Source organism: Amphiprion ocellaris, chromosome 23 (assembly GCF_022539595.1).
Source record: "Amphiprion ocellaris isolate individual 3 ecotype Okinawa chromosome 23, ASM2253959v1, whole genome shotgun sequence".
NCBI lineage: Eukaryota > Metazoa > Chordata > Actinopteri > Pomacentridae > Amphiprion > Amphiprion ocellaris.
The window spans coordinates 11,114,466-11,127,211 of record NC_072788.1 but is presented as its reverse complement, the minus strand read 5'-3'; the positions used below and the strand labels follow the sequence as shown (position 1 = coordinate 11,127,211).

Here is a 12,746-nt window from a genome sequence, read left to right as displayed (position 1 = left end):
AGACAAAGTCAATGTGGAGCAGCAATTTAGATAAAGTCCATCCCTTCTGAGTGCTCAAGGGTGTTTTGACCTCAAAGAAAAGAGTAACCATGCTTAGAATGATTCCAGAGAGGAGGTTTCATTCTGCTCTAAGTGCTGCAATACGTCAACAAAACAGTGAAGACGGACTGTATGTATATTTGCTCCACTCTCGCCTTGAGCTCTGCATTTTCAGAATCCGGACTAAAAAACCCAAAACTTGTGTATATATTACCGTAATGTTAGCAATCAATTATGCTGCAAAAGCCGAAGCACAGCAAGACTATACTCTGTCTGGCCTGACAAATAGGTCTCCACATCCCGGTTTCTGCACAACAGGGTCATAACTCTGAAAACAAGGCTGGCAGCGGAGCTCATCAGGCACATTTTTATTCTGAGAAATAACTGATAATGCATTCATATTATTTCTAACGAACATTGATTTGCGTCAGGGCTAATTTATGGCTGGTATAGATTAGCAGCCGGGTATCATGAGGTGTAAGTTGTTTATGGCTCACTGGGGACAGAGATACGTTGCTACACCACCACACTCTAAAATGTCGTGGTCTTTTCTCTGCTTTACTACATGTCCGTATTCTGGGAAGCGATTAAGTTCAATAAAACAAGCTACTCGACAAAGAAAAACAAGTCTCAAGGAGTGTAATTCAATTTCAGCAGACCTCAGGTGTGAATTACAGCATCTTTCATTAACTGAAGATTTGCTGATTATGTTTTCAAGATTTTTTTAACAAACATGGCCACTTGAGTCAATTACTTAACAGCATAAAGCTAATTTCACCCAAGTACATATTTATACATGCAAATATTGTTGTATTCTGAAAAGAAGTTCAAAATACTCTTTCCATGCAGACCTACACCGGTTCAAACACTTTCATTTTTAGCACCTACAAAACAAAGTACACATGTAAAGAATGTGTTTAAAAGTCAATTCGTAACTTGGATAGGTAAATTATCAAGATATTGGAGCTACTGTGCTTTCCACGTGTACTTTTTGCTATTAAAGCTGGCTATTAAATGTAAGGTTTAGTCTGTATTTCATTGCAAAGTGGAAGCCAGCAAGGCTTGGTAATAACAAGTGGACTTAGCTGACTCCATCTCAGTTCACCAAATTTTTAACAAAGTTCACACGTGACCATCTCATATTTTATCAGATTGTTTTTTCTGTGCATATGTATGTTATTCAGTAATACGTAAAATTATTGGTCAGAGGTGTTGTATCTGTTTGAGTTAAAAGTTCTTATTGAAGGTCGGGTCGTGCTGATTTTTGCATCGTTTTCTTCAAGCCAATTTGTGGATCAAAGTTTGAAGTGCCATAACTTTAGAAATAAAGTAGCTGGAGTCCTTAAAATTGGCTGGCACATTGATATGTACATATGGTCTTTAATGGTAGAAACCTGCTTTAGTAGAACAACACAAACCCTTTATATGATGGTGCAAATATGCAAAAAATTTCCATGTCTTCTACAGTAGACATAAACAAAAGTGTTTTTACCAAATTCACATCATCATATAACTGGGTTGCATTACTCTAATAAAGTGGGATTGTACCATCAAAGACCATATGTAGAAATCAATGCACCTAATAAATTTCAAGACTCTGGCTACTTTATTTCTCAAGTTATGTCATTTCAAACATTGACAGATAGCCGCAGATATAACGATGCAAAAATCAACATGAGACACCTTCTTCAGGAATTTCTAACTCAAAATTTAATGTTACCTTGACTCCTGATTTTACACTTGGTCAACTCAACCAATAATCACCGCTTTAAAAAAAAATTCTGCCAATTCAAGACGTGGGCAATGACTCTGTTACATCACCTTGCTGCCATCTTAGTGTTTAACTTGCATTAGTCATTGCTTGCAAAAAAACTGGACTTTAAACACTAACAGAAAGAAAAATGTGGTACTTCGAGCTGTGGGCATGAATGGTGAAACTGCAAACTTGAATTCTGTGCAATATTTTGTAGAAAACAGTCAGAATAAACACCAAAGACAAACATACCAATCTACATTTTACATTTGGCACAAAAAACTACCGCATACGTTCTTACCTTTGCGACATGATCTTGTATGCATCTGGCAGGTAACACCGCGTGTTCTCCATTTGTGCCGGGTCGGCGTCGCAGATCTTGTCGTCGGTGCGACCGTAGTTGGCGCTCTCGATCATGATGACGTCGGTGCCCGGGCAGCGCAGTTCGATGGGGTAGCTCTCGCACGACAGCTCCCTCCTCACCACCGCCATGGGGATGGGGGCTCGACTGAAGGCTGCAAAACAGAAAAAAAAATGCATAAATGCAACTTTTGCTTGCAATCTGGATGCAACATGTGTATCTTGTGTTAAAGAAACTTCATTCTGGAGTTGGGGATAGTTGCTGCCTGAATAAAAGTGTGTGTATTCCTGTAGGAAAATACCAGAACAGATGGGAGGGCTTGCAATCAAAAAGGTCTGACATTGAGACATGCGAGAGGAGGTTGTGCACCCTTGTCTGGAGACTGTGGGCGGATGGGACACTGCTTGTTTGGAGTGGGAGGATGAGCAGGATCACAGGGGCCCCGGAGAGGCCAGGAGTTGTGGAAAGAAGAGTACGAGATTGACACAGATCAAACATAAGGAAATAGACATGGTGTTTGCTCTTGGCTGTGAGAAAATAAACATTCATTACATGGGCATTCGGCTGAGAAATTAGAGACAGACAGAAACGCAGAGACAACGAAACCACAGCAGAGTGTGTCTCGAGTAAATTGGTACAATTTCCCTCTGGACTCGAATGCAAAAAGCTCATAAGAGCAGCTGCATGTCTTTTGTATTTGAAGGTGATATAATATACTTCAGTTAGGCTCCACGCGGGCAGGAGGCAGCGGGTCAGAAGGTGCTCGCTGCCTTAAGCCAAAGCAGTTTGGCAAAAAATCTGCTGTTTACTGCAGAGCCAAAATGGCCAGGAGGGCGAGTGGGACTGTGCGGCGGCCGTCCGGAGATTTGCTGTTTTTCCTTTTTCCTTTGACACCGGGTGCAACGCATGCACGCCCACGGACGTCTGTGGAGGTTCACACTGGCGAGCGGCGAGCACATGCACAAGCAGACTGGAGAAGTTCTGTGTTTACAGCGAGAATAAAAAATGAGCGAGGAGGGTAAACACTAGAGGCCTGAGCGACTGCAGGAGGACCATGGCAGCTACAGGTTTCTATAAACATCCTTTCAAACAAGTGTCTGAGCTGCGAGAACCACAGTGCAGACATTCATCAGGGAGGACGCAGACAGAACAGGCCCAAGGAGAAGGAATCCACACGTGAAAATGACCATACAGCCTGAAATCAATATCACCACTGTTTGATTTATCTTAGTCTTATTGGTACAATACAATTCATGTCTACAGGGACATTTTTAGATGTGAGGGGTCGTGGTGTTTCCCAGCATTGAATCCTCCTGTAACCACACAAACACTGGCTGCACCTGATTGGATGAAAGCTCCACTCATTGGCTGTCTGGTCCTGGTTTTCCAACTGGTGGCTCGTTTGGAAACTTAGAATGCAACAGCAAAATTTCATGTGGCTGCTAGATGGTTGTGATTAGCATAAAGTAGCCTAAACTTCAACTTTATGCAAATGCAAAAAAAAAAAAAAAAAAGTAGTTCTGGAGCTTTCAATCATATTAAATAGATGGCTGTAGTTTTTCCACTTGTAGATTTTAAAACTTCCATTTAAATATTGGAAATCGAATCATTTTAATTCCAAGGTCAAGTGACTGAAAGCTATCGAAAAGCTATTTTTTCTTCTTATTTTACTATCAAAATGCCGAAGTCCATCTGTGGTTCTGTTCGCTGCAGCTCAGCACACCAGCTCTCATCAGATTCTATTCAAACATTGTAAAAGTTGGCAATGCACAACGGTAAATTCTAATATTGGGAGTGATTCAGCCATACATGATTCTGAAGAAGAAGAAGAAGGAGGAAAACGTTCCCCGCTGCAAGTGGATGCTAATGTTCAGCCATGGGACTGACTTCTTATTTACTACATGGTGTGGAACATAAACACTATACGGATATGTTAAGTAAGTTGAAAAATACTTGATTTTCACTGGAGGGGGTCTTCAATACTTGCTAACTTTATTTCTGGTCTTAGAACTGCTTCTCAATTGAATGACGAGCTGCTATCATGTAGCTGACACGATGAACTGATGCTGATCAACACCATGGAATGCGACTGGAAGTTCAAAACAACCTGGAACTTGAATCATTTCGGCGCACTTACATGATTGTGAGGTTTGAAAATCACTTTTATGTCAACTATGTTTTTGCTCCTTCTGCAAGTTTTGGGATTTGAGGTGACAAATAGCGAAGTAATAAAACCGCTCTGTCTGAAACGTGCAATTTTCTGTCATTACTTTTTTTCCTCGTCCAAGCAATCATGCTATTGTATAACATGACTGTGATTCAGGTGATAAAAAAATATCTTTTGTGTTTCTTCTTGAAGGTGTAATGACGACTATTTTCAGACAGAAGTTACCTTCAAGTCTGTCCAGAATTAATGTACGTTGACTCACATGTTGCTTTCTTCTTGCTTCTCTCACTTTATTTTAAGTTCCTCTGTCTGGTCGAGTTTAATTATATATCTTAGAACTGAAAAAGTCCAACAACCCAGACGGATTCGATGATGCTGAGATCAAGGCGCTGTGGGAGGCCACACCATCTGTAGCAGAAGCCTTTGTTCTTGGTGTTGCTGGAGAAAGTTCCTAATGAATGAGGGTGTATGTTTGGGGTTGCTGCAGAATGAATTCAGGGTCGATAAGTTCCTGATCTAAACCACAATCATCGTCTAAAGCTGCCATATACAAAACGGTACATTATCCAAGAATTGGTGGCTTGGGTTTCCAACAGTCATCCAGGTGCTACTTTTTATATCAAAAGAGAAAACACAAAGACACGCAACGAGGTGAAACAACAAAAGAAGCCCCTCATTATAGTGTCATTTCATTTTGTCTCACGAATCACTCAGACCTCAACACAGTAAAGCGCACTTGCCATTGAAACATCACAGATTGGAATAATTATATTCGACGCGGCGATGAAAGCCATCAATTATCTTCCTCTTAATTGGAAGATTTATTCCGCCTCCTGAAAAAGTGCTGGTGTGGATTGCGCCGAAACTTTGTTGAAACTGACAACTGCAGAGAGAAAAAGGGGGGATAACATAGCTCAACTTCGACAGGTGCACTTAGATAAATGACAAAAAAGTGGAATTGACTTTGATTGAAGAAGACAAATTGTTTATTGATCCTCCTGCTTTTATGTGCGGGTTTTTTTCTGTTTTTTTTTTTTTTTTTGTGAGAGCTGCTACCTAATGTGTGGAAAATAGGCCCATATTAAAAAGTCTCCATTTTATAACCTTGTATGAATAATCTTGTAATGCTGTAAAGAAAAAGGCTTAGTGCCCCAAAAAGAAGAACATCAGAGAACAGCGAGCAACAGGGGCACCAGCAATCCCCTAATGTAAGCGAGTAAAAGCATGCCAGCGATGTCTCGGATTACCCAGCTAGTCAACAACTGTAGTGTAATTACATTTGTGCCCGGAGGCGGTGATTGATAGGGCTCATATTCCTCAGGTGCCAGAGCCAGCATCCTGCCCCGTATCGCTGTCTACCTGGACACATCATTGTCAGATCTACTGAAAATCGAAATAGTCTTATTGAAAGTCCATCCTCTTATCTAACTTCCAATGTTCTATTCACTTCATCTCCCCCCCTCCCCTCTCTGCAGCTAACACTTTAAAGGTGTATTTATATGCAGTGCAGTGTCTCTTTTCTCCACTGCAGATTCTCCCTGGATAATACCTTTGACAAGTGCAGTGCTGCATATTAAAAAAAAAAAAAAAGTTTGGGGTGGAAATAAACTGTAATGGTCACGCTGGATACTTCCATTATTTCCACACCACTCCACTGTGTTTTTAATCACGATGCTCGCAAATGACATAACTCGCAAATGAATATTTCAGAAAATGCAATTACTCTCCAAAAAGGGCAGCAGAAAGGTCAGAGAGAAAAATGGTCATTTGGAAAATGTCGCTCCCCCGCAGAGCTTTTAAAAATCACTCTGAGGGGGCCCAAGCTTTGGAGTTCTGATTGTGAGTTTGTTAATAGTGATAGCAAGTAAGAAGGGATACATTTTGTTGTTAAAAAGCTTATTTTTGGGGTCGCCGACACCGAGCGCAGACTCATTACCTTCCGTGAACTGGCTGGCATTGAAGTGCAGACAGAGAAGAGCAGCAATGACATTTAAAAGTCATCATTAGTAACAAAACAGGGGCCTTCGGGGGCTTGTTTTTCATTTCATCTCTCAAGAAAACATGTCAGGCAGAAGCAGTTAAGGTCGACCACCACACACATTTACAATGAACTCAGCTAAATGAGCCTCTGTCACTTGGATGCTGGTGCTCCTAACAAAAGAAACACGTCTTAGATCATTTTCAGGCTCATGCACAGCAGATAATTTCCCAATAAACATGCTCGCTGCAATTAGATTGACCTGGAAATGTGCCAAATATGTTTCCAGTAAAGAAGAAATAAAAATTGTTGGGTTATTAATATGCGAGGAGAGAATATTCTGCTGCTACAAAGAGGGTCGATTTCCATTGCAGGCGATTTAAACTGAAAACTTTGTCTGTGTGTGTGAGGGAAGGAAAGGGGGGGTTGTGTTCAGATGAACTCTGACTTCATTGAATTAATGTAAGATAGATGGAAGAGCGAGGAGGAGATGGCGAGGGAGCTGATTCAACAGATCAAATGTCTCGTTTTCCACCGAGAATCACTGGATGAGTCCGGCCCCCAGAGCTAGTGATTAATTAGTGCATGAATCTGGATCCTCTTATTTGATTAGACCAGTAGGGGCCTGTCACACCAACTTCTTAGTTTGCAACAAATGACATTTTCTGGTGGGCGGGGTGGGGGATAAAATAAGTCACTTTGCAAGACTACTTTTGCAACAAGAGGGAAGGAATCTCAGCGAATTGCGACTATTTTTCAATAATGCATGAGGGATTATTTATCTTGAAGTGAGAAACCGTTCAGGCAAATTGTTCTCCCAAATAAATTACGTTTACATATGGCCTGAGGCGGGCGAACTCTCAAAGGCTTTCACATGGAGTGCAAAATTATCCAGGAACCAAACAGTCAAAGAACTCTGCAGATCGAGCATTTAAAGGAAACGGTATTGATAAAACAGTCAGCGTTTGTGTGTGAAAAATGTGGTGCAAATCGCTTTTATTTTATATTACAGAGGAGGTCAGACGATTTGTGAAAAAGTTGAAAACTGAAGAAATGATCATTCAAACCTGCAGCTGGATGACAGATAACACCTCTGTAATGATAAATTCATGAGCCGACCACAGGAGCGATCATGACAAACTTCTCAAACAGACTTGATGGCTTTTGACATTTTGACCAATGATGCTGCTAAGCGCAATTAGCATTACTCATTGTGACAGGACCCAGATATCCATTCAACACGCCGAATGAACGAGCCATTTGTTTTGCCTTCGACTTGCAATCACTGACACACACTTGAACACATTAATTGGCAACACACCACGCACTTGGAAATTCCAGCAGAGGGGGGAAAGACTGATGGTGATGTTTTTTTTTTTTGCGGGGCACCAATGTGCAAATGCGAGTTTCAAACTGTCAGTCAAACTGCCCATGATGCCTAGAGGGAAATTAGCTCTTCAATGTTAACAAATTAGCTCAGAAGGGATGCAGACAGAGAGCAGTGGCAATAAACTACCCACCGGAACAGGCTCCTCACATGGTGAATACCTGAGGATATTTATGTGAAGCCGCATGCAACTTTTATTCTGCCAAAATCAAGGCAGCAGTCATTACAGAGCAGCAGTGAGTTGCTTCTTTCTCCTACTGTAACGATGTATCGACACAGCTGAAGTTAATAACTGTGAAAGTTAATAAATTGGTCACTAGACAGAGGGGAAATCTGCAGAGCGCAGCAACTTCTTTCCCCTCTGTGATATACTCGCAGTCGACAGAAACCTCATGTTTGCGGAGGCACAAGTAACAAATACAAGTAGCTCACCGTCACTAACGGCTAGATTCGCATACTCAGAACACAGGGGTGAAGTGTCTTTCCATTCAGCAGGCACTTCCATTTAATTAATCACCACTTCAGTTCATTAAGTGCATAGCCATGACATGAGGAAAAAATGAGGAAATGGGAAACAAGTCTCCCATCGAGGTCTCGAGGTGTTAAAAAACACTTTGTGTACAAATTACATTAGATTTTTGAGTTGAATCCATTCAAAAGTAAGGAGAATTTAGTGATACTCTTCATTGTTGCTTGTATTTTATTGAAATTGGCTGCATTTTTAAAAAAAAAATATTCATCAGATTTTAATTGAACTTTCTTTCATAATAATCCACAGGCATTTATGAACATATCATACTTCCACTTCCGTGCTTCACTGTGGTACTCTGGACTGGGCATGCAGAAAACATGAAGGACTGATCTCAGAGAGAAAAAAAAATCCTTGGTCTCATCAGACCCAAGAGTGGCCCAGTTTGTTAGTATTTTGTACTAACTAGGGCTGAGAGATGAAACGATAGCAAGAACTGTCAATCAATCAACATTTCATTTAAATAAATATGAAAGCTGTCAGATGGAATGCTCACAATTTCATTTATGTGCAATTCCACATGCAAGTTTCGTTAATAAGAATACTCTTCATAAACAGCCTGTCATATATCTTGATAATGGAGCGTGCTGCAAGTGACACGCAGTCATTTAACAGGTTGTTAATGAGAGCAAACTGAGAGGAAATTGTGTTTAAAAAGGGACAGCAGCATGGCAGTTTTTTGTTTGCTTTGTGTAAACTTGTGCAACCAGAGATGGGAAACCAGCAAATGTATCACCTAAACCGTCTCCACCCTTTAGAGTACACAACATACCACCAGTCAAGACCCACATCTCAGCGGGTACTCAGCAACAAGACAGTATGACAACATATCCAAATGGTACAAAGACCACGTAGGAGTGTACTGCACTGCTAAGGATATGCTACCACTCATCATGCTTACCACCACTGTGTGTCCCTAAATTTCCCTCTTTGAGCTGTATACTAGCTTGGCTGTTCAGTTCATCTGTATTTTTCCAGTTATTGGTGTATATTTATTGATTTGCATGTGGTTTTTCACTGCTGTGTTAACTAGTGATGTCTCGATCAAGTTGGGGTTTTTTTTGGCCCAGATCCATTCTCAGTCTTTTCATATTGTGTCTACCAATACTCAATACCTTTCGCCTAGATAATACACACTCCAAGTATTGTCAATGAGCTGTAGTACATGTTTGTAGTTCCTCTTACCAGAGGAGACAGGCACTTTTGTTTGAGAAATGTACAGATGCAGTGATGAAAGGGGCACCATGACAGTCTTCTGTGATCCCTAATGACCTCCGACCAGCATAGATATATTACATCAAGCTGGAATCAATTAGGACATTGTTTTTATACCAAAATGGCTTTTGTAACGGCTCCTATCACAGCTCGTATCATGCCTTTGTGGTTTAGCCATCAATATAAGCACATAACCCATGGAAAGAGTGCTTAAATTATATGATCAAACAATCAATGATTAATTGATACTGTTGCAAATATTAAGCAAAATTGTCAAATTTACAAAATGTGTGACAAAACAGGTTAGGTTGTTACCAACCTGTGTGCCATTTAATAAGTTTTTAAAATTTTGAATAAAATGGTTTTCTGGTAATTATTTAGATAGGTCATAAACACATTTTCAGTAATACTAATATTAAATATGTAATTCTAATATAAATTTCAAAGTCAGCTGGTTAAATTCAAAAATAACCCTTTTTCTCTTGTGTTTTAGTAAAATAGGTCATACGATTATATTGACTTATATAAAAGATTTATATGGTGATAGACTTCTCAAGCCCCAGTACTAACTCCAAGCCAGTTTTCCTTCCCTACATGTAAACAGAGCAGGGATGTGTGTCCTGCTTTCTGTCAGCAAAGTGGCGTTTTGTCAGTCGGCCCGAGCCGGAGGTGAGTCTGAGCGGCGGGCAGCTGCTGTGGAAGCAGCTCCTGACAGCGAGCTGGGCTTTGTTCAGCTCCCATCATGTCTGACATCGTTTTGCTATTTCCTCTCCTTTCATTGCCTTCTCCCTCCTCCCCGTCTGTCCTCCCTCCTTCCTGTAACCCACCCACATGTGCCGGCATCACTCAAGGGAACATCTCAGCCAAGACTAATGCACCTTGGCCCCCACCTACTGTACGGTGCCTCCTAGGCCAAAATGAACACAATCCCTGCCACACAAACATGCAGGAGATACAGGCTGACACACACACATGCACACACACACACTCACACTCACAACTCCCAGAGCAGGCATGACTCAACATGCCCCTATAGTAACACATGGCCCGATCGTAATTGAGGTCACAGCAAAGAAACAACAGGCTGATTTTCGTCTTGTGCGAGGGGAAAGAGGTCTTTTCCTTACTCTTCTTTTTACCACACATCATCAGATGGAATTGCCTAGCAGCATACTGGAGGCAAGAGCTTGGCTAAGTTTAGCATTGTGAACTGAGACAAACTGCAGTGCAACCTCGCTAATGTGAACTTCTCAGGGAAGGGAGGTTCAGACGATCGAAACACAATCAATAGGGAGGAAAAAACAAAAATATGGTCAAAAATGTCCTTTGAGAGGTATTTTGGAGTTTGCAGATACTATCATGTTGTGTGTAGGTATACTATAATAAACTCCTACTAAAAGATCCCCTTTTGAAATCCAGCAGTCTCTCTTGGTACATTTATATTGTTGTTTTTTTGTTGTTTTTTTTTTGCACTGTACTCATTAATGGCTAATGCAAAATTAAAGGGTTGTAACTCAAAATGACATCTAATCAAGGTGACCACTTCATCGTTCACTTCACTACAGATTCATGTATTATTTTCTCTGTCCTTGGGCCCTTCGCGATTATATAGTCATTCAGTATACAGTCAAAGTGAGTACACTCCTGCGCAATATCAAAATTGTAACTTTTAACAATAATGGCATCATTTCTACATTGAACAGTAGTCACGTGATGTACACTTTTTGCACTAATACAACTCCATATCCGCACACTCCCACCTCTGTGTTTCACTGTTGGGACTATGTGTTCACTGTGGTAGTCATGTTCAGGTTCACAACAAACATGCAGGACTCCATCTGAGCCAAACAAATTCATGTTGGGCACATCTGACCAATGAATGTGCTCCCAACATTCATCAGGCTAAAGGCTAAAGTTTCATCTTGCATTTTTTCCTCCCAAATAGCAAACAAGGGTATTCTGCTCAGATGGTATACACAGAGGTTGACATTATGCAGTGTCCTCAACAATGTCTGCGCTGATAACCCATATGTCAAGCTTATTTTTCAAAGTAAGATTGTGCAAGTAGGGCACGTTCTTAGGGGTCATTTTAGGAGGACAACTTCCAAAGTTCTGATTAGTGGTACTATGGCTCATTCTATACCTTCTGATAACTGCTGCAGCTGGGTTTCCACAGATTTTCCATCTTTGTGAAGTCTCACAGTCAGATTGTTGAAATCCTCTAGCGATTCTTTTCCATTTTGAGCTATGATGCAAACATGCAGACAGAAATGGGCAATATTTCCAAAACTGAGAAGGTTCTGGTGTTCACAGCTCATTTTATAACCATTTTCACAGATGTTCTCAATTTTGTTTCAGCCATAACAGGTTTTCTAGCTTGTCTGTCAGTGATCATAAATGTACTTAGTTTTGTTGAATCCAATTGCTACTTTGGAGCCTGTGTTTTCAATGTAGTCTTTCCATAGAAATTGTTTCTGGAAATACTCTACTTTTCAATGCTGAAATAATGTCAATATTAAGACGTGATGCAATTTTAAACCCATAAACATCAAAGTGATGTTGCACTGAAGTGTACTCATTTCTGTCGTGTACTGTATGGAGGAGAATACTATATAGTTGGGTATTCTCATAATATGGCACTGCATTTTAGGATGTGGTGGGATAATTTTTATTGTCTTGATGTCTAAAGAAAGTAGTAACCAATGCTCTTCATGAAAAGGTAAAAAGTGCAATCTATGTCTCCCAAAACGCAAGTAATTAGAGAGGAAAATATCTCAAAACTGTTCTTATGTACAGTAATGGACTAAGTGAGAAGTATCTGTAATATGTTTATTATCCTGTATTGACAATGACAGGAAAACATCATAAAAATTGTCTGTAATCATGATTAATGTGCAACAACAAATGGTAAAAAAAATTTAATTGAGGACTTGAGTTATTAAAAACAATGATTAAAAATGAAGAACTATTTAAATAAATACAAGCTGGCAGTGTAATTATACTGAAGTTTTGCTGTTGCTTCTCATATTTGGGGTTTTTCATCTTGTTCTTTAAAATGATATCAAGATATCCATGTGCTGATATAAAGTACACTTGTATATCTCTTACTTAACTTTAGGAAGCACCACTCATTTAAACACTTCAGTGCTCTTCATTCATTGCCATAGCAACCCACACTATTGTAGAAAGCTCTTTCATTTGAAATACAGCACAAACCGATGACAGAATACCTTGAAAATGTGTTCTCTTGTAATGAATAGGAAACCAGGCAATATCAGTGTCTGAATGGATCCCCGGGGCTCCACTTATTATAGCTG

General features: G+C 40.2%; 1 protein-coding gene across 17 annotated transcripts in view; it reads right to left on the bottom strand.

Moving 5' to 3' along the window:
* The window catches only part of LOC111564120 (adhesion G protein-coupled receptor L3-like), a 266,802-nt gene that overhangs the window by 169,854 nt on the left and 84,202 nt on the right, over positions 1-12,746 (bottom strand). For all 17 annotated transcript variants that reach the window (XM_055007698.1, XM_055007699.1, XM_055007703.1 and 14 more), the window contains one exon: positions 2,094-2,307. In XM_055007698.1, the coding sequence (XP_054863673.1) occupies positions 2,094-2,307 (214 nt within the window). The remainder of the gene's footprint in view (positions 1-2,093; positions 2,308-12,746) is intronic.